The sequence below is a fragment of the Notolepis coatsorum genome, assembly GCF_963971535.1.
Source record: "Notolepis coatsorum genome assembly, chromosome: 6".
Taxonomy (NCBI): domain Eukaryota; kingdom Metazoa; phylum Chordata; class Actinopteri; order Aulopiformes; family Paralepididae; genus Notolepis; species Notolepis coatsorum.
This window is the reverse complement of record NC_140170.1, coordinates 135,124,219-135,144,372: the sequence shown is the minus strand read 5'-3', so window position 1 is coordinate 135,144,372 and position 20,154 is coordinate 135,124,219. Positions and strand designations below refer to the sequence as shown.

The window sequence follows — 20,154 nt, the reverse complement described above, 5'->3', positions numbered from 1 at the left end:
AACTGTGCGTAAAAATTATATGTGGAACTGGTGAGGTAAATTTTTTTATGTATATCTTGATAGCTACAAAAACCCTGTTTGTTGAAAACATCTCCCAATGTGTGTATGCCCTGCTTTTCCCATTTGGGGTATCTTATAGGTTGTTTTCCAATAAGGAGTGCATTGTTATTGAATAGGGGAGTATGGCTATGCCATTTATGTTGGTTAGAATATTTTTTTTGTGTTTCACGCCATATCCGGATCACATGTGTAATAAGGGGGCCAAATTTCAATTTGCATAGCTTAATTGATAATATGGTGTATACTATGTCCTCAGTGGTGCGTTATTGAAATCATCTGGGGTGACACGCACCACGTGCACGCGCGCTCCCGGCGCGTGCGCGCGCTCCCGCGAATGCGCATTTAATGTCCCCTCGCTAGGGCACAGACTAAAGACAGTGCCTAATTGCCTCTACGAATGGAATGTAACACGTCTTCACAACAAGTTAGGTGTGAATGTGTCTGAGAACGTATTTAACACACCTGACGACCGGCGCTATTGATATGCAAATAGCGAGTACTTATCATGGGGTGGCACACCGTGCTACCCCGTCCCATGAACAACGCATGCCTGTATGTCCTGCAGTCTATGTGGTGCTACTATATTTTCTTCTAAGTTTCTCCAGGATACAGATGCTTGGGAGTCAAACCAGGTTGTCAGTGGTCTTAAAGAGTACGCTTTAAAATAGTGGTAAAAGTCTGGAAATGCCAAACCTCCGTTGGCTTTGTTTCTCTGTGCGGTGGATCTTTTTATTCATGGAGGTTTGTTATTCCAAATAAATTTATATGCGGTGGAGTGTAATTTTTTCCAGTAACCATCAGGAGGGGGTAACTGTAACATTGAGCTAATGAAGTTGATTCTAGGTAAAAACATCCATCTTAACTATTGATACTCGTGCCTGTACTGAGTTTTTAAGTTTGGACCACCTGTCAAAGTCATATTTGATCTTATCTTGGATTTTTGTGTAATTGTACTTCACCGTTTGGCTTATAGTAGGGAATACCTCAATTCCTAAACATCTGAAGTGTTTAACCATTGGTATTTCTTCTGGAAGGAGTATATTCTTTGCAGGGGCATTAAGTGGAAGGAAAGCCGACTTTGGCCAATTTATCCTAAATCCCGATAGATTGCCAAAGTCATCAATCAACTTGAGAAGATGAGGCATTGAGGTGTTAGGGTTTTGCATGAACAATATTACGTTGTCCGCATATAAACTAATATGATGTTGTGTGCCCTTAATTGCGATTGGTTCTATGGATTGGGATTGTCTTATATATTGTGCTAAAGGCTCTAATGATAAAGCGAATAGTCCGGGACTAAGAGGGCAACCCTGTCTGGAAGAGCGCGATACCATAAAGATTTCGGAGGTGATTATACCTGTTGTAATCATGGCCGATGGGTCTTTGTATAATACTTTAATCATATCAATGAATCCTTTTCCTAACCCCATCCTTTCTAATACTGCCCATAGATAAGACCATTCCAACCTATCAAAGGCTTTCATCGCATCCAGGGACAGCATCGCCTTAGGTGTGGCACGTGTAGTAACCGTCTTATATTATCCGTGATCAAGCGGCCTCTTATGAAGCCAGTCTGGTCAGGATGAACTAAAGACGTCATATGCTTTTGAAGTCTGATGGCTAATACCTTGGAGTACAGCTTGATATCGGTTCCGAGGAGGCTTACGGGTCTATAACTACCGCAATCGGTGGGGTCTTTGTCTTTTTTAAGGAGGACTGTTATGAGTGCAATATTGTCGTTCTTATGGAAGTTCCCCTCCTTGATTGAATATAGAATCATATTAAGTAATAGGGGTCCAATTACATCCCAACATGAGAGGTACATTTCTGGTGGGATACCGTCTCTTCCAGGAGCCCTACCACTTTGCATTTCAGATATGGCCTCCCTAAGTTCATCTAGTGTGATGGGTGTTTCTAACTGTTTAGCGTCATCCTCTGATAGTTTAGGAAGGTTAATTTGATTAAGATATATGTCCATTTTGTTTTGATCGAAGGCCATTTCTGATTTGTACAAGTTGGAGTAGAACTCTTTGAATGTCTCGTTGATTTTTTTAGGGTCTGTAACAAGTCCTTGCTGTGCCTTAATGGTAGTTATATCTGCACATTTTGCGTTGGCTCTTAACTGCATAGCTAGTAGGTGACTTGGTTTAGAACCATGAAAGTAATGCTGTTGTCTTGTGCTACGTATTTGAACTTCAGATTGTTGTTTATAAATGGCATTAATCTCTTTTTTTAACACATTAATTTGAGTTTCCAGTCGAACCGAGTAGTTGTATTGTAAAGAGGAAAATAACAGAGTAAAGCGTTTCCAGCTCTGCCAGTTTTGAACAACGATTCTTGCGTATTTTGGAGGAAAAGTTCCCGGTAAAATCCTTGATCAATCCCTTTACCGACATCCATAATATTCTGGGGTCCTGTACCGATTTCGCATTCTCCAGTAGGAATACAGAAAGAGCTTCTTTGAGTTGTGTAATGAATTCCTTGTTTTTCAGCAATATCGAGTTAAATCGCCATCTTGGGGCTCGGGATGACAGTATACCAAATGATCCTTTTAGGAGTAAATAACAGTGATCTGATAGTGCATTGGGTACCATTTCCACATCATAGTTATCAAATAGTCTAGGGGATGTAAAACATAATCTATTCTGGAAAGTGTGTTATGTCTTGCAGATCGACAAGAGTACTTTCGGGTCGTAGGGTTGAGTGATCGCCATAGGTCATTTACACCTGTATTCTTAGCCCAATCCTTTAACGCATTAGATGAATTTTTCTGGTCGTTGGAAAAGGTGGGATAAGATTTATCCATCCCGGGATCCCAAATGGCATTAAAATCCACGCCAATTATAAATGAGTATTCAGGAAGGTTTAACATTGTTCTGGTAAGTGTAGTGTAGAAGTTAGCCTCGTACAGATTTGGGGCATATGCCGCTACCAACGCTATTTTCCTATTCCTGTATACAATTTTAGCTATGGTTATCCGACCATCAATTCAATATTCAACTTCCGTTTCACGACTATAGCAACTCCACGGGATCTCGTTCCAAAGGAAGAGTGACTAATGTTATGATATATGTTGTCCGCTAACGTAGCTTTGTCTTCCACTAAAATGTGTGTTTCGCTTAGAAGAGCCACATCGACCTGTTTGTTTTTCATCAGTGTGAGCACGCTTTTGCGTTTGTTGATTATTTATTCCCCCAGTATTCCAGATCATTATATTCAAACTAGCCATAATCTATACATGTTGTTGTGTAATTGTTGGTAATGCTTCTGGAGTACGAATTCACAATGGATATACATCCAACTATTGAGGTCCCGTTGAGAGCCGAGCTTAAAAACATACATAAATACACCCCTAAATCCCCCTCCCTCAGTGAGCTGTACAAGGCTGTGTTCCTAAGACACAACCTTTGCGTATAACTCCCTCCCTTACACCACCGGTTAGCCCAGAATGAGCCATTTATCCTTAACTTTCCTATGTATACCATAGGATCTAACATTCTAAATTCTACCATAAGTAGAATGTCAACTGTGGCTTGGCCACTCTCCCGTTAAATAAAAATGAAAATAAAACTAAAAATAAAGACTAAAAATAAGCTTCAATTATCATACCATAATCACTTACATTTTATAAGAACTTGTGTAAGTTATAGCAACCCAAGAATAATAGAGAGGTATTGAACTGAATAGAGAACCTCAAAAAATAAGAGAAAAGGAAAAAAAAGAGAACATTTACTTAGATCTTGAAAGAGCTTTGCTATGCTTAAACACCTAGAGTATAAAGTGGAGAAGTAGTGGAAATATTTCCAATTAATAAAAAACAGTTTTTAAATACGTATATGCAGCATTTCCCCTGGCCAGGGGTGGGCGATGATCCGTTGTGAAGAATGTTATTCCCCCGAAGGTCTTCTGGCTGTATGTCTGGCCACATATTGCTGTTATTCCAGAATGTTCCATATATCAAAGAATGTTTTAAATGTTCTAGATTATTCCAATATGTCGTTTTTACAGTGCCAGAATGTTCCAGTATGTTCCAGAATGTTGTTAGAAATCCATACTATTAAAATAAGGACCGCTTCATGAATTTACGTGTCATCCTTTTGTCATGCTCATCTTCTCTGTATCGTTCCAATTTTAAGTCCAATATGTCCGCAATAATAAAGTCCAATGGGGAAAACATTCAATAACTCAGAGCTCGTAGGTCTCTCTGTCCCAAATCAGCGGTTCATTAAAGTTTATACGATATGGTGTCCATGCCTAACAAAGATTAAAAGGACGTATTGCAGGGTACATCAATGTGGGAGTGTGTTTCCCCAAATATAGTTGAGACATCACCGTCTTGTACTTGGCCCGCAAGGCTTCCCGACAATAATCTTCAAAGAAGTATATTGACACATCCTTGTATTTCAGATTGCCTTTCATCCTGCGCGTCTCCCGAATGATCATTTCTTTTATTCTGACTTGACGTAGGACAACCATGATCACTCTAGGTCTGCCGTTATTGTCGTTGGATCGGGTCCCCAATTTGTAACATTGATCCACCTCAGGTACCCTAGGAAGGATAGTTGGTCCCAGGATTTTCTGTAATTCTGTCGCGAACGCTTCAGGATGTGTGCAGCTCACCGACTCGTCCACTCATTCAGGGGTACTACGACTATGCTTGCACCTCATGGTACCAAAGCACCTCAAAGGCGCTAAAAACAAAATTACAAACATCTCAAAACAAACTGGTCAGACTACTGCTTGACCTTACTCCTAGAACCCACCTCACCCCTGCCCACTTTGACAACCTAGGATGGCTTAGAGTAGACGACAGAGTACAACAACTTGCAATGGGCCTGGTCTACAAGATACACTACACGACCAAGGTACCCATGTACATGTCAAAATACTTCCCAAAGGTCAGTGAATACCACGATCACAACACCAGAGGGAGCTCCACAAATCATGTTAAACCCAGATTCGGCTCAAATAAGGGACTAAACACGTTTCGCAATTATGCCACATCAATGTGGAACGCCCTACCCAAAGCTGTAAAGGAATGTGGATCACTACCCACTTTCAAAACCTCTCTCAAGGGACACCTACGGGAGACTGCAATTCAACACTGGCCCCTGTAAATATCCTAACCCAACCCCCTCCAATGTACAGTCATTTACCTAGTATGGTTTTGTCAATAGTTCAATGTACAATTGTGTTTGTTTGTACAGTGTCTCCCCCCCCCCCCCCCTCAATGTACAGTGTTACTTGTTTATACAGTGTGCCCCCCCCCCCCCCCCCCCCCCCAACCACCTCCAATGTAAATTACCCAGTATGGTTGTCAATATCCCAATGTACCCAACCCCCCCCACCCAACCTCCTCCAATGTACAGTTTCTACGTCAAATGTATATACTCCCTTTTCTTGACTCCTTCTGTATCACAAAAAGTACTGTATTTGCAAATCTGGTATGTCATAAATGTATAGATGTAGCAGTACTGACTATCTGTATGTCATGTATGTCATATATGTCTATATGAATTGAAAATGGGGGACCCTGATGGAAACAAGACAAACGTCTTTCTCAGGTCTGCATCCCCTTAACAATTGTATGTATTGAGCCGTACTGTATTGTACCCATTCTGCAATCTGTTAAATAAAGTTTTCATTCATTCATTCATTCATTCATTCATTCATTCATTCCAGTCTGACTATACGAATATTCAGCTTGCGATTTTGATATTCCATCTCGAATATTTTAGCTTTTTGTTCTTCATTGATTCGTTTAAATTAAGCTCAGCCGTTATATCGTTGAGATCCGTCTTGTGTTCTTTGTAGTTTCCCTTCATCTCAGCCGTTAACTTATCGTTGATCTCAGCTATGTCTTTGTAGATCAGACCACAATTCTGTTGATGTTTTTCCAAACCAGTTTCCAGTGCTACGGTGCGCTTAATATGTGCGTCGGCAGCCACCCTTAGCGCTTCGATATTGCATTCGATAGATTCTTTAATAGCATCTACTTTTTCGGCTATTTCAGTTATTATTCTTTCGGTTATTGTTTTCTCCATTCTTTTCATTTCCCGGATGATATGTTCTGTATCTGCGGAGGTGTTTATAGCGGTTGAGGAGGAGGCCATCTCGTCAATATCCTCTGCTGCTTTACGCACGAATCCCGCAGCCATTCTCGAAGTCAACTTCCTGTCTGTTATTGCTACGCAACTGCAGCGTGGGGGGAAACTGCCCCGCCTGGTACATTGTGTACACTATTTAGTGGAGAAACGGATCGTTAAAGCGGCAAATTAAAGACAATCAAGCAGACTTTTCTTCAGTCCTTCACAATGCCAAAGAGCTGCTGTGTTACGCGTTATACTAATGACAAAAACAGAAATCCAAATCGGAAGTTTTATACCATCACAGAGGAAAAAGTGGCTGGTGGCTAACGTTCGGCTAACTCGCTCTGATGTTGTGGTCGTGGTAATCAGGGGGAGTTTCTTTGACTCATATCTCGCCTTAGAATCACCAGAAAGGCTTTCGAAATAGTGAAATGCCATGTTGGCCTCAATATTTTCAAAACAAATCGTATGAAAATGTTATGAAATGAACAAGAATGTGATAAAACATGTAATAAAAACGGAGCTCAATGCATGGATTTGATGGTAGAAATCCGTATGGTCCCCCTATACCAAGATGGCGGCGGTCTCGTGACATCAGAGTGTCTTCGAGAATAGGCGGGTCCTCTGAACTTGGCTTTGGATTTGGTTTTGAGTTTTCTTTCTTCGGTGGCATCACAAATCTTTCAGTCAATATAGTTAGTTGATAATCTCAGTTGATATATGCGTCAAATTTTAAACGCATCGGTGATATATAAATGTTTTTAAAACGAAAAAAAATAAAACGGGTGAGCAGCTCTGTCACATGCGACTACTCCATAGACGGGCTATTCCGGAAGTTTTTTTCTGGAAGAAGCCTAGACTTCTTCATACTGTATTATCCCTCAAAATGTCAACATCATTTTATTTTCTCATGATGCCATGCACCCGAACAAGGCTCGCTGTGCCTGAGGCTGCAAAACAGCCCCACAGCATGATGCGATGCTCCACCACCATGTTTAACTGTGGGAACTGTGTTCTTAGGATTGACGGCCTCTCCCTTTCTTCGCCAAACATAAGCAACATCCATGTGCCCAAACAGTTCGTTTAGTCTCATCAGACCAAAGCACAGACTTCCAAAACTCATATTTACCTTTCAAATGTTCACGGGCAAACCTATTCTACTTTTTCTCCCATCCCCATTTTCATATTGTCCAATTCTACCCTCCCCTGTCTCGAACGTTGTTAGGCCATGCCTCCCACAAGCCGGCTGCAATGTGGACGAAGCCTTGCATCACGTGTCCCCTCCGCGTCTATTTTTTTACCGACGGATTTCCAGTTCCGCGTTTGCGATCTGATTGGCCACGGACGTTTCTGGTGCGATCTGATTGGCCACTGACGTTTCTGGTCATGTGACATGTGCGCCCAATCGCGTGACGCCTGTGTCTTTGCCCGAATGGCATGCAAACTACCGAACGCATAGTTTATCACTGGTTAAACTTAGGCAACTCTTTCGAAGTTAGTTAAGGTTAGAGTTTGGAATCAGGGCTGGTGTTCTATCACCCTGCTCTAAGACAAACTCTAACCTTAACCAACTTCGAAAGAGTGCCTAATAGCTTAACCGGTGAAAGAAACAGGCGTCACACGATTGGCCGCACATGTCACACGACCAGAAACGTCAGTGGTCAATCAGATCGCAGAACGCGCACGCGGAACTGGAAATCCGTTGGTAAAAGTATTGACGCGTCCCCTCCGGTACTCGAGGAGGCAGCCGTCGCATCTTTTCACCTGCACAGCGCGATCTCTCAGCGGCGAGGGTCTGCGTGGGAGGGACACGCCGACCTCGTCGCTTCCTGATTCTACTGCGCAGGCGCACCAACCGACCAGTAGGAGTCGCTGTCCACAACGTCCGATCCCCACCCACCAGCTTCCCACCCCCTAATACTGTATTAGTATGAACGACCAGCCAAGCTGGTAGCAACGCAGAGCTGGGCTCGAACCCAGCATCTCCTGCGTTGGTGGCGAGCGCCTTGCCCACTGCGCCACCTAGCCGGCCACGGGCAAACCTCTTTGAGTAAAGGTGTTCTTCTGGGACAATGGCCCTGAAGCCCACCACAATGAAGAACCCTCAACTGTGTTCCTTGAAACATGAATTCCAGAAGAGGCCAGGGCCCTATTCCCCGTACCTGGTTCAACTAAGTCGATCAAAAGTCCCATTATCCAGATTCAATTAACCCGATGTTTGAATCCAGGCTTTCCCTGTTCCTCGAACGCTGATTCAGTCTTGTTCATTCGAACCAGGATAATTGCGCGCGGCCGCCTCACCTGAAAAGACAGCAGGTGTCGATCGCAGAAATCCTGATTTTTTATTTATTTTTTTTAAATCTTTTTCCTCCATTTTCCTCCGATTTTTCTCCCATCCCAATGTTAGTCGTTATGCCAATTCCCAATCCCCTTCCTGGTCGCTGCGCACTTACCCCCCACAGTCGGTCTGGGAGAGTGGAGGCTATCACGTGCTTCCTCCGACACACGTCCAGCCAATCAACCGCTTCTTTTCACCTGGCAGCGCGGATTCTCATTGAGAGGGCGTAGCGTGTGGAAGGATCACACTATCCCACTCAAGTCCTATCCGCGCTTAGCAGGCGCCCCGACCGAACTGTAGGAGTCGCTGTTTACAACGACCCGGACCCACCCCGCCAGCTTCTCCCACCCTCTAATACTGCCAATTGTATTAGTGTGAACGGCCAGCCAAGCTGGTGACAACCCCGGAGCTGTGAGCTGGATTCGAACAGGCGAATCTAGCCGCTCCGGGGTTTGGTGACGAACGCAATCTCTGTTACGGAAATCCTGATTTTCTAACGGCATTGATTGATTGAAAACTTTATTAACAGATTCAATACAGTACGGCTCAATAGCCTCGCCAACAAGTTAAATGCATAATCTATAGGCTAATTTTAAGTGCCTCATTACCCCAATCAGATTATATTTCTTTAAGTGTGCCTGCTGGCAGTAGGCTTAATGGAATGAATAATCTAATGAGTTCAACTCTTTCAGAATAAGTAGATAAAAACAAGCCCAGAGTATCTAATTGATACGAATTAATATGAGGATATCTGTACTGTATGTGCTTAGGTATCATGTACTATATAAATACATGGTTCCCAAAGTTTTCAAGGCGCGACCCCCGAAATAACGTGTCAGAGAGGGAGTTGGAGGCTATACAGTTTCACTATTAATCAGGTTTTAATCTGTTTCGGACATCATCCATACATGCATTGAATTGATTAACCTTTGGTTATTATACCAGTGACACCAGTCATGTTAATCACCCTCTTGTTCATCATCAGATAACAGTGCTTGAACAGATAAATGCATTCATCAAAATGTCAAAGGCTTGCAATTGCTCATTCATTTTCTCAAGTCACGTCCACGTCATCAAATCCGTCAAACAGCACATCTTCTCAAACATTTTAATCCCAGTTACAATATCACAATAACATGTGAGTGACAGTGATACAATTCAACAATGCACATATTCAGATTTGTTGTAATTCACATCACAATCCACGCTTCAATGTATGCTTGAATGAAACACAATCCGGGCGCTCCGTTAAGCAAATACATAAACCGCGGAGAATATGAAACGAATCAGAGCCAAACGGCCGATAGGTTTCATTCATTAAAAATATCCCTGCGGGATTCACATTTGCAATGATCCTTTATTAAAAGAACCACATTGTGTCACGACTCGCGAGCGCCGTGTCCGTATAACTATGACGTACAAAATCCATAGGCTGAATATGATTTATTATCATCATTTTAGGTCTATTATTTTACATTTCAAAAGCCCCCTCTAGAAAAACGAAGCACAAAAACATAATTCAGAATGGTATAATGGGATCTAGTGTGAGGAGAGCTGGCATTTCTTTTTGCGAGGGCGTGGCCATGCAGGTTATCCAGCTAACTGAACTTAACCCTGCCCTCGACCAGGTTAAAACTTTTTGATCTGTTGCCATAGTGATTTAGACAATCGCACGTCGGGGGAAACCGACAGGTCTAGCTTAAGTCAAGTTATCCTGAAAATTATCCGGCTAACTCAGTTAGCCAGGTATGAGGAACAGGGCCCAGGTCAGTAACAATCATCTTGGCAGATGTCCAGGGCTTCTTGCTGACATCCGACTAATTTCCTCTCTAGAATTCTTGAAATCTTGCGCTTTCAACCGTTTGTTTCTTACAGAATTTGTCTCCTTGTGTCTCCTATGTATCGGAGGAAGCATGTGATAGACTTCGGGGCTCCCTAGACCGGCAAGTAGGGGGCAAATGCGCGCAACGACCAGGAAGGGGAGGGGGGAATTGGCATAACAACTACAAATTGGGATGGGAGAAAATACAAGAAAAATAGGAGAAAAAGTGGATACGAAAAAAAGAATGTCTCCATGTACTTAGCAATGATGCAACGTACAGCAGTTCTAGACACTGAAACGCTTGAAAATGACAGTATAGCCTTCCCCCTTATCATGAGCCTCCACCATCTTCTTTCTGAGCTCAAGACTGATTTAATTTGTCTTTGGCATGGTGAGTAAGAGTAGTAGTATAGTATCTCTCAATAATGTATTCAAGTGGCCTGTTTCTTGGAGTCCTTTTATGCTGATTGAATGCTCAGGTGTTGTTAGGAAGCCAATTGACTGTACAGGTTGTGGTTTGAAAGCTCATTGGTTGATGGTAGGTGTTTTGAAAGCAACAATTCACATGGGGGCTAATATTTTTTACCAAAATATTTCTCACTATATTTGATATAAAGCAAGCCTAAAAACTTATTTTATATTCCAAAATGTACCAATAGCTACTAAATAGCACAGGTTAATGTTTTATTATATCAAGTTTTATCAATGCTGCAAACATTGGGACGGATTTTAGGAAAATGTTCCATAATTCCTGGGGTGCTAATAATTTTGGCCTCAACTGTAAGAGCAAAATGGCCACCATGTGATATGGTCAATGCTTAGCTTTGAGTAATTACTGCATACCTGAAAATATAGAACTGGGTTGCAAGAAGAAAAAAAAGACAAATGAAAAGTAGTTTACATTTTGGAGTATGACATTTATTTGCATTGGTAGGCGAGGGAGAGATTGTCAAGATATCTTTAAGTAGTGATCTAGGAACATACTGTTAATATACCTGAGCTTGACAGTCTGGCCAACAGAAGACACTAATAAAACACAAGCCAGAAAACATAGACAAAGAGAGAACATGCCAGTTCAAGAGGCTTGGCCTTCATACAAAACAAAAATGTTTAAGGCAACCTTTTACTAGTCTGAGAATGACTGGTAACAATATGAGAGCTGACCTGACACCAGTAACTATATAAACACAATGATATATAAGCTCAGTATGTTAAGCAAGATTTCACATCAAAAAGTAATTGTGAGAAGTGTGTATGGATTCCATGGTAGTGGGTTACACAAAGGAACTCCAGCTATGGTACAAACTGTACAGCCGTAGTACACCTCTACCAAGCTGTGGCTCAATCCCTATTTTCCCCAAACCAAGAGCACCTTGAATAGACAGATTATTCCCACGAGGACATTTTCTTTTGAAAAGTAACAAAATAATCTTGAAAGAAATAATGTTTAAATTTAAATCAAAATGATCCATGACATTCTAGAAACAAGTTTCTATTTTCAGACAGTCAAAACTGCTCTTAAATACATAAAGCAATAATTGATATTGTAATCGTTCAAATAAAATCTTAAAAAGAAAAAGTTAAGAAACAGACCTAGAGTGTCATAGAGCTACTTTAACATTTAGCCTAGCTGTGGCTCTCCACACTAACCGTTGTCTACGTGAACCAATGACAGCTTGACCCGTGGTCTCCATTCAGGCATACGAATGAAAACCAAGCAGACAACCTGCCCCAAAATGGTTCTAGCAGACAAATGGCTTCCCATGATGAGAATGACATCATTTTATGAGACAATTACACATCAATAAAAGTCATTATCTTAATACAAGTTATCAACATTGGCATTTTAGTTCTTATTGGGCATTTCAAGCAAATGCTGTAGGCCAACTACAGTATCTGATGGTGACGTAACAGCAAAAAAGCAGGCACAATAAGCAAAAGAAGATCCAACTGATCTGTTGTTGCTAAAAACAAAAAGGATCTTCTATAAAATAATAAGATATATTAGTAAAATATTTTAAGCAGTAACATTAAACAGGATACAGCCAAGAATAAATTAACAATCCTGCATGTGAAGCTGTGGTAACAGTATTGGATAATGTTAGTGGCCTTGAAGTCGGTGTGTGCATGAGCCATTTAAGATAAAAGAAACACCCCATTTTTTAAAGATGCAGCATTATTTCCTCCCGTCAAATTTTGACTTCATAACCATCTGAATTTCAGTTCTATCCTCAAGATAATATACCACTATTGTGATCGGTAGATGTGCCAAAGCAGCATTTTGTTTTTATTTTAAAGGAACAGTTCACCCTAAAAATTATAATTTGTACATCACTTCCTCATCCCGTTTTTTTCCCTCCCATTTACAAACTCTAAAACACATTTAAAACTACAGTATAATCCAAATCTCATTTATCCAGTCATATGCTCAGTACATCCCAAACACTTTCATTTTCACTTAAACTTTACTAACAAAAACATTTACGGATAAATTCTGCCTTCAAATGGGGTCATGTTCAAGTGGTTGAAGTTGTGACAACACTGTTGCTAGGCCACTGGACAATGGGCAGAAATGTCCACTTACAACGTTGTGAATACCACAACAGTGGGTCATTCACATGGACTCTTCTTGTGAACATGATATCCACCCCATGTGAAGGCAGCACTTCGTATGTTTTTGTTAGCAAAGTTTGAGTGGAAATGCATGCATTTGGGAAGTACTGAGCATACAACTGGATAAATGAGACTTGGATTATAATGCAAGATGTATTTGACAGTTTGTAAAGATTATGTTGATATAGTTTTGCAGTTCTCCATTCAACGTGGAGGTATGCAAGAAAAGAAAAAAAATCTTCAGGAATTCAAGGCAACACAGAGAGAGTAATTGATATACAAATTAGACATTTTTAGGTGAAATGTGCCTTTAAAGAAAAAGCACAAACATCAACACTTTACAGTTTGATATTTATGATAGCAAAAAGTGAAGTTATGCAAATATTGCAAACATTAGGAAAGCAAAGACTGATGTAGGTTCAATCAATCCCTATACATTTTCTGGTACATAAATTGGTACATTTATTTATTTTGTATTATATGCTTGTTGTGAAATCAACATTTGAATAATTCAACACAAAGTAGCACCTAACCATATTTTTCCAACCCTGCTGCCTTCTTTTCCAAGCCTACCCTCTTCCAGGCAGAAATGCTTCAGGCTGTTGCCATCCATTTTAAATTATTATGGTAATGAGTAATGACATGGTAATACAAATTGTATTGATACAAACTGAACCCAGCTCTAATGGAGAATAACTTATAACAATAATACAGTTCAGGTTTTTCCCCCATTATGGATCATTTTGTCATCACATTCAATTGGCAGAAGCCTGTACTTGTGATGATACCACATCATCCCTGTGAATAGAAAATAGGTGGGAAGGAGAGAAAGAAGCCTCTGTGATGGTGGCTAACAGAGAGAGATCAGGTGGATCCTTACTGAGGAACGGAGGGGGTCCAAGGCTTGATTTTGAAGACGAAGATGTGAAGATGGGAGGCGATCTGATTGCAAACACTGACACAGTAACGCACCAGGTCGAAAAAAGATATTATCTGTGGAAAACAATGAAAAGATTGTGTCAAAACCTATTAAAGTAGAAAACAAAATGCCTGTGACAAGGTGAGAAGTCAATTTATTAATGGCTGAAACATCAAAGTCAGCCATGACATGGATGATGAGCACATTATCGATGCAAATAAAATCAAATACATGAAATACAGCTGATAAGGGTTGTTGTGAAATGAATGAATGAATGAATGAATGAATGAATGAATGAATGAAAACTTTATTAACAGATTGCAGAATGGGTACAGTACAGTACAGCTCAATACATACAATTGTTAAGGGGATGCAGACCAGAGAAAGACTTTCGTCTTGTTTACATCAGGGTCCCCCATTTTCAATTCATCGTAACATATATGACATACATGACATACAGATAGACAGTACTGCTACATCTATACATTTATGACATACCAGATTTGCAATTACAGTACTGTTTGTGATACAAAAAGAGTCCAGAAAGAAAAGAGTATATACATTAGGCGTAGAAACTGTACATTGGATTGGGTAGGTGGGGGTGGGGGGGGGACTGTACATTGGAGGTGGTTGGGTGGGTGGGGGGGGGGGGGTTGGGTAGGAGTGGGGGGGGGGTTGGGTAGGAGGGGTGGGTGGGGGACACTGTACAACTGTACAAACAACACTGTACATTGGATTATTGACAAGACCATACTTGGTAATTTACTGTACATTGGAGGGGGTTGTGTTCGGACATTTACAGGGGCCAGTTTCGAGTTGCAGTCTCCCTTAGGTGTTTTTTGAGAGTGTTTTTGAAAGTGGGTAGTGATTCACATTCCTTTACAGCTTTGGGTAGGGCGTTCCACATTGATGTGGCATAATTGCGAAACGTGTTTAGTCCCTTGTTTGAGCCGAATCTGGGTTTAACATGATTTGTGGAGCTCCCTCTGGTGTTGTGATCGTGGTATTCACTGACCTTTGGGAAGTATTTTGTCATGTACATGGGTACCTTGGTCGTGTAGTGTATCTTGTAGACCAGGCCCATTGCAAGTTGCTGTACTCTGTCGTCTACTCTAAGCCATCCTAGGTTGTCAAAGTGGGCAGGGGTGAGGTGGGTTCTAGGAGTAAGGTCAAGCAGTAGTCTGACCAGTTTGTTTTGAGATGTTTGTAATTTTGTTTTTAGCGCCTTTGAGGTGCTTTGGTACCATGAGGTGCAAGCATAGTCGTAGTACCCTTGAATGAGTGCTCCTGCTAGAGTCTTCAGGGTATTCTTGTTTACCAGTGAGGAGATCCGGTACAAGAATCGTGTTCGTTGGTTGACTTTTTTTTATTACATTGGATGCCATTTTGTCACAGGAAAGATTTGCCTCTAGGATGGAACCCAGGTAGATAATATCTTCTTTCCTTGTGACAATATTGTCACCCACTGTAACTGAGAAGCCGTCGGTCTTGCTGAGTTTGTTATTTGAACCGAAGAGAATGGACTCTGTTTTGCCCATGTGTAATGATAGTTTGTTATCAGCGAGCCATATGCAGATTTTGCCTAGTTCAGAGCTGAGGGTTTTTTCAACCTGTAACTTGTTCTTGTCAGAGACCAGCAGGGCTGAGTTGTCCGCAAACAGGAACAAGTTGCAGTCACAAGCTGACGACATGTCATTTGCATAAATTAGGAACAGTAGCGGACCTAGTATGCTTCCTTGTGGAACACCACAGTTTACTGTGAGGGGGTCGCCAGGCTTATATTCCTAATAAACCATCCCATGCCAGCTCTATTTGTCTATGGAGAAGTTCCCCTTCTTTGCAGGGCTATAACTTTTTAAATTGTATTGCTAAATTGACATTACTATGGCCCATTCAACGTCAAGTATCTATTGTTCAGGGTGTAGCAACGTTATACTTTTTCATTCACATATTCATACTAAAATACGGTCTAAAGTATAAGTATGTTTTTATCGTTTTCTGCAGCATTCTCCAGAACGTGATTTATAGCCCTAAATGCATTATATTGATGATCAAATACAGTTTGATAGCGATCTGCGCGAGATAAAAAATGTCAAATGGACGTGCTTCTAGAAGTTACTACTTATCATCTGATGTTGACCGGATGGGGGGGGGGGTCGTTTATAATTCCGTGGCCAACGTTAGATGATTCATCTAGTGTGGGTGATATGATCATCAGAGCAGTTTATATCGAACACGTTAAAAAAAAACGCTGAATCTCACCGTAGCTTCCTCGTAGCGTTGGGCGTGGAGCAGAAATATTCCTATTATGGGATGTAGAAATATGCGATCCATCTCCAGGTTGTATAATAGTATATACGTCCAAATCATGTTGTTTATCGAGTTATTGGTAACGGATTGCTATCCATTGTGTCTAGCTCGAGTCCTGGGACTATTAGCGAGTGATCGGACCTAATTGAAATGAGCACCAGCTTCCGTTTCCTGTTTCCGGTTTGGGCAATCCACCGATCGGCCACCAGATGGCGCTCTTGAACCGTTGGAGAGTTGAGAGGGGATCAACAGTAGATCTCAAGTCTCCGGGGGAGAAATATGATTGCGATCACAGATTTTTGAAATATTGATCTCAATGACGTGGTACGGCGTCTTTGGCAGAATGAGCATGGTGGGGAATGACGTGGTAAGGCGTTTTTGGCGACCAAAGTGTTAATAACTTTCATATTATACACATAGGGTGTGTGTGCGTGTCTGTACACTTACCAGTGCAATCCACAGCACCAGGTACTCATCAATAAAACTGTTGAAATACTGATCCAGGAACAGTAGGCCTGGTCCCAGGAATGCCAAGTCATGGAGATGCATTTCACTTTTTGTCATATGTGCTACCTGTGGAAATAGAGACATTCAGAGGCCATGTGGTTATTATGTACAGTCCACTGTGGAGAGGTCATGTGTATATATGTACGGTCCACTGTGGAGAGCCCATGTGTATATTATGTACAGTCCACTGTGGAGAGGCCATGTGTGGGTATGTGAGGTCATGTTTATTAAGGGTGTAACAGTGCAGGTATTCGTACCGAAGCGTTTCGGTACGGGACTTTCGGTTCAGTACATGCTGTGTACTGAACGAATGCAACATTACTTTACTGTACTGGCATGTACTGTACTGGCAGTGCACTCTGGCCAACGCGAGAAGTTGAGGAAGACAGCCATATTATTTTTTTATTATTATTATAAAAATATATATATATCTTTTTTTTGTATCCACTTTTTATCCTCCTATTTTCTGTATTTTTCCTCCCATCGCAATTTAGTCGTTATGCCAATTCCCCCCTCCCCTTCCTGGTCGTTGCGCGCATGTGCCCCCCACTGGTCGGTCTAGGGAGCCCTGAAGTCTATCACATGCTTCCTCCGATACATAGGAGACAGCCAGCAGCCTCTTTTCACCTGGCAGCGAGGACTCTCATTGGTGAAGTGTAACGCATGGGAGGTCACACTACCTTCACCATTTCCCTCCCTCGCTGTGCAGGCGCCCTGACTGACCTGTAGGAGTTGCTGTTTACAACGACCAGGACCCACCCTCGCCTGGTTTCCCACCCGCTAACATAGCCAATTGTGTTAGTATGGACGGTCGGCCAACCCTGAAGCACCAAAGCTGGATTCGATCTGTGGTGGTAGACAGACGCTTAGTCTACTGCACTACCCGGCCGCCCAAAATATATATATCTTTCAAAAAAATGTACAAGTCAATTATTAATTTGAATATAGAATATTCGTTGACAGCCCTACTTAACAGTAACTGCACACTACATCATCCACAAGTGGAACATGGAAAGCCACGTTCTGCAAACTTTCCCCCACCGAAATCGTACCGAACCATGACTTGAAAACAGAGGTACGTACCGAACCGTGGTTTTTGTGTACCGTTACACCCTAGTTTATGTTTATGCATGTACAGTCCACTGTGGAGAGGCCATGTATGGGTGTGTTGGACTTACCACTAATTTATTGGTGATTTTCGCAGACACAAAGCCAAAGGCCAGGATATAAAGACAGGGGTGCTTTTCAAAAAGCTGGACAGCAGATTTCTTATATATCATCATAGCCAATACTATCACTGAGCCTATATGTAAGACAGGAGAGAGGACACTGGTTCCCTAGAGAGATAAACACATGGAGTTAGGAGGGAGAAAATACCAAATTTTACAAAAGATATTAGTTAATGTAAGTTAATTAAGTAAATTCCTCAAATAGCCCTTTCACACCGGCAGGGCTCCATGCTGGTTCCGGTTCCAGAACCTAATCTTGAACCGGCCAGCGCGTTCAGACCGAAAATAATTGGTTCTGAACCTGAAAAGTCGGTTCTCAGCTGGAACTGAAAAATTGTTGGTTTTTCCTTGCGAACCGTGACATCATCAATGGGCGTGTCATATTCTAGGCTGTGAAGACGAACAGCAGAGGTTCGGCATTGCACCATGCTGATCCATTCAACAGGTAGCGTGGAAGCGATTTGCGACTGATCTCAAATTAAATTAGATTAAAATGTATTGTTATTATACAGCACAAGTACAATACACCATCCAACCAGAGTGGATAAATAAATGCTCCAGAAATAAATAAATGTGTGCGAGTACTGTATACGTGCGAAATTAATCCTTCCAGCAAAGTAGGCTTTTATTATTCAAATGACTTGTTTTATTAGGTATTATAGTAGTAAGTCCTACTGTAGAACATGACATATTAGCATGACATTTCATTTAGCAATGTCAATACTGAACGACTGGCTCTTGACAAGTCTTTTTTTTATGCACTTATTTATCCACTCTGGTTGGATGGTGTATTGTATTTGTGCTGTATAATGACAATACATTTGAATCTAATCTAATTTTGAGATCAGTCGCAAATCACTTCCATTCTACCTGTTGAATGGATCAGCATGGTGCAGGACAATGCCGAACCTTTGAAGCCGTTTTGCACACGGCACATTTTGCCACTGTTGTGTGTTTACTTCTGCCTGAGTAACGCCCCCCGTTAATGACGGAGGACGGTGAAACGTTGGTTCTGATTAAATAGGTGTAAACGCGGGCTGATTCGCCAGAAAGCACCAAGGTTCAGAGGCTCCAGAACGGAGCCGGAGCCTGAACCGGAGCCGTGTCTGTCTCAAAGAGCTAAAAGTGACTGTTGTACCTAAAACTCAGCTTTAGTTCAAAGCTTACTCGCCATCAGTCATCATGTTCTTTAACTCATCAGCCTCTTGCTTTAGTAAATAAAATAAGACAACTAGCGCTGGGAAACAACCCAACACTAATACATCAAGAGTGCATGGCAATAAACTGCCTCTCATAACTGTTGGTAGAAGAAATTATATCCGGGAAAGATCCTTGGTTTTATTTCTACCTAGTAAGTTCTCAAACTATATGCAGAAGCCTGTGTGATGGTGACCGAGCCCAGAGAGGGATTTTTATACCTGCTCAGTGAGTGAGTCTACAAGCATGCCGATATCCAGGCTTCAGTCTTTGAATTGGTTCATGTAAAAAACTAAATGTAATTTACAATAACCTGAATAAGCTCTTATCTCAATCATAAGGAAACACACATAAGATAGCTGTGATATGTGTATATTTGCCGACATATACAGTACACATCTTATTGTGTTATCCACAACATTTTGCAGTCTGCATAGTCTCGTAATTTTCCAAGAGAACATGGTAATTATGCATATAGACAGCTCGTCCCAAATTAGAATCAGAATATGAGCTACTATCTGGACACTGGGTGCATGCAAACATACTTGTAGGGCTTATTTGGAAGAGGACTGAGGTCTGAAAACTTACTGCTATTGTGGATCCATTTTTGCCCACACCTCCTGTAAAAATAACTCTGAAATAATTGGTACAGGAAAATATGGCCCCTGCAAAGGTGCAGATGGCAGGAACTATTTTCATCTCAATATTTATAATGGGAATCTGTGGAGTTGAGAAAAAAAGAGACAATTAGAAATAAGCTACCACAACACAGCGCTGACAATTATGTTAACACTAACCCCTTAAATTAAATGGGGAATGCTATTGAAAGTAACTATTAGGTTGCAATTTTCCTTACATTTGTCAAGATTCCAAATTATTGGGACAGCAATGTCAAGTTGATTTTTCCCCCTTTCTGTGCTCATCAAATTTGTAGGCTAATTGAAATCAAACGATGACTATGGGTCAAATAATTTTTGGAACATATGTTTCAAGGGACTTTTTAAGAACAGTGGCACTCAATGCGTCAACTAGTCCCAATTTCAAGTCGGCCTGAGTATAGACCCTTTTTT

At 41.4% G+C, this 20,154-nt stretch overlaps 1 protein-coding gene across 2 annotated transcripts in view; it reads right to left on the bottom strand.

Moving 5' to 3' along the window:
• Positions 1 to 11,212: 11,212 nt before the first annotated feature.
• The window catches only part of LOC311230046 (choline/ethanolaminephosphotransferase 1-like), a 33,322-nt gene continuing 24,380 nt past the window's right edge, over positions 11,213 to 20,154 (bottom strand). For both annotated transcript variants that reach the window (XM_084316185.1, XM_084316184.1), the window contains exons 7-10: positions 19,673 to 19,804; positions 17,837 to 17,995; positions 16,599 to 16,724; positions 11,213 to 13,915 (exon numbers count right to left, since the gene is read on the bottom strand). In XM_084316185.1, the coding sequence (XP_084172311.1) occupies positions 13,799 to 13,915; positions 16,599 to 16,724; positions 17,837 to 17,995; positions 19,673 to 19,804 (534 nt within the window). In that variant the 3' untranslated portion in view covers positions 11,213 to 13,798. The remainder of the gene's footprint in view (positions 13,916 to 16,598; positions 16,725 to 17,836; positions 17,996 to 19,672; positions 19,805 to 20,154) is intronic.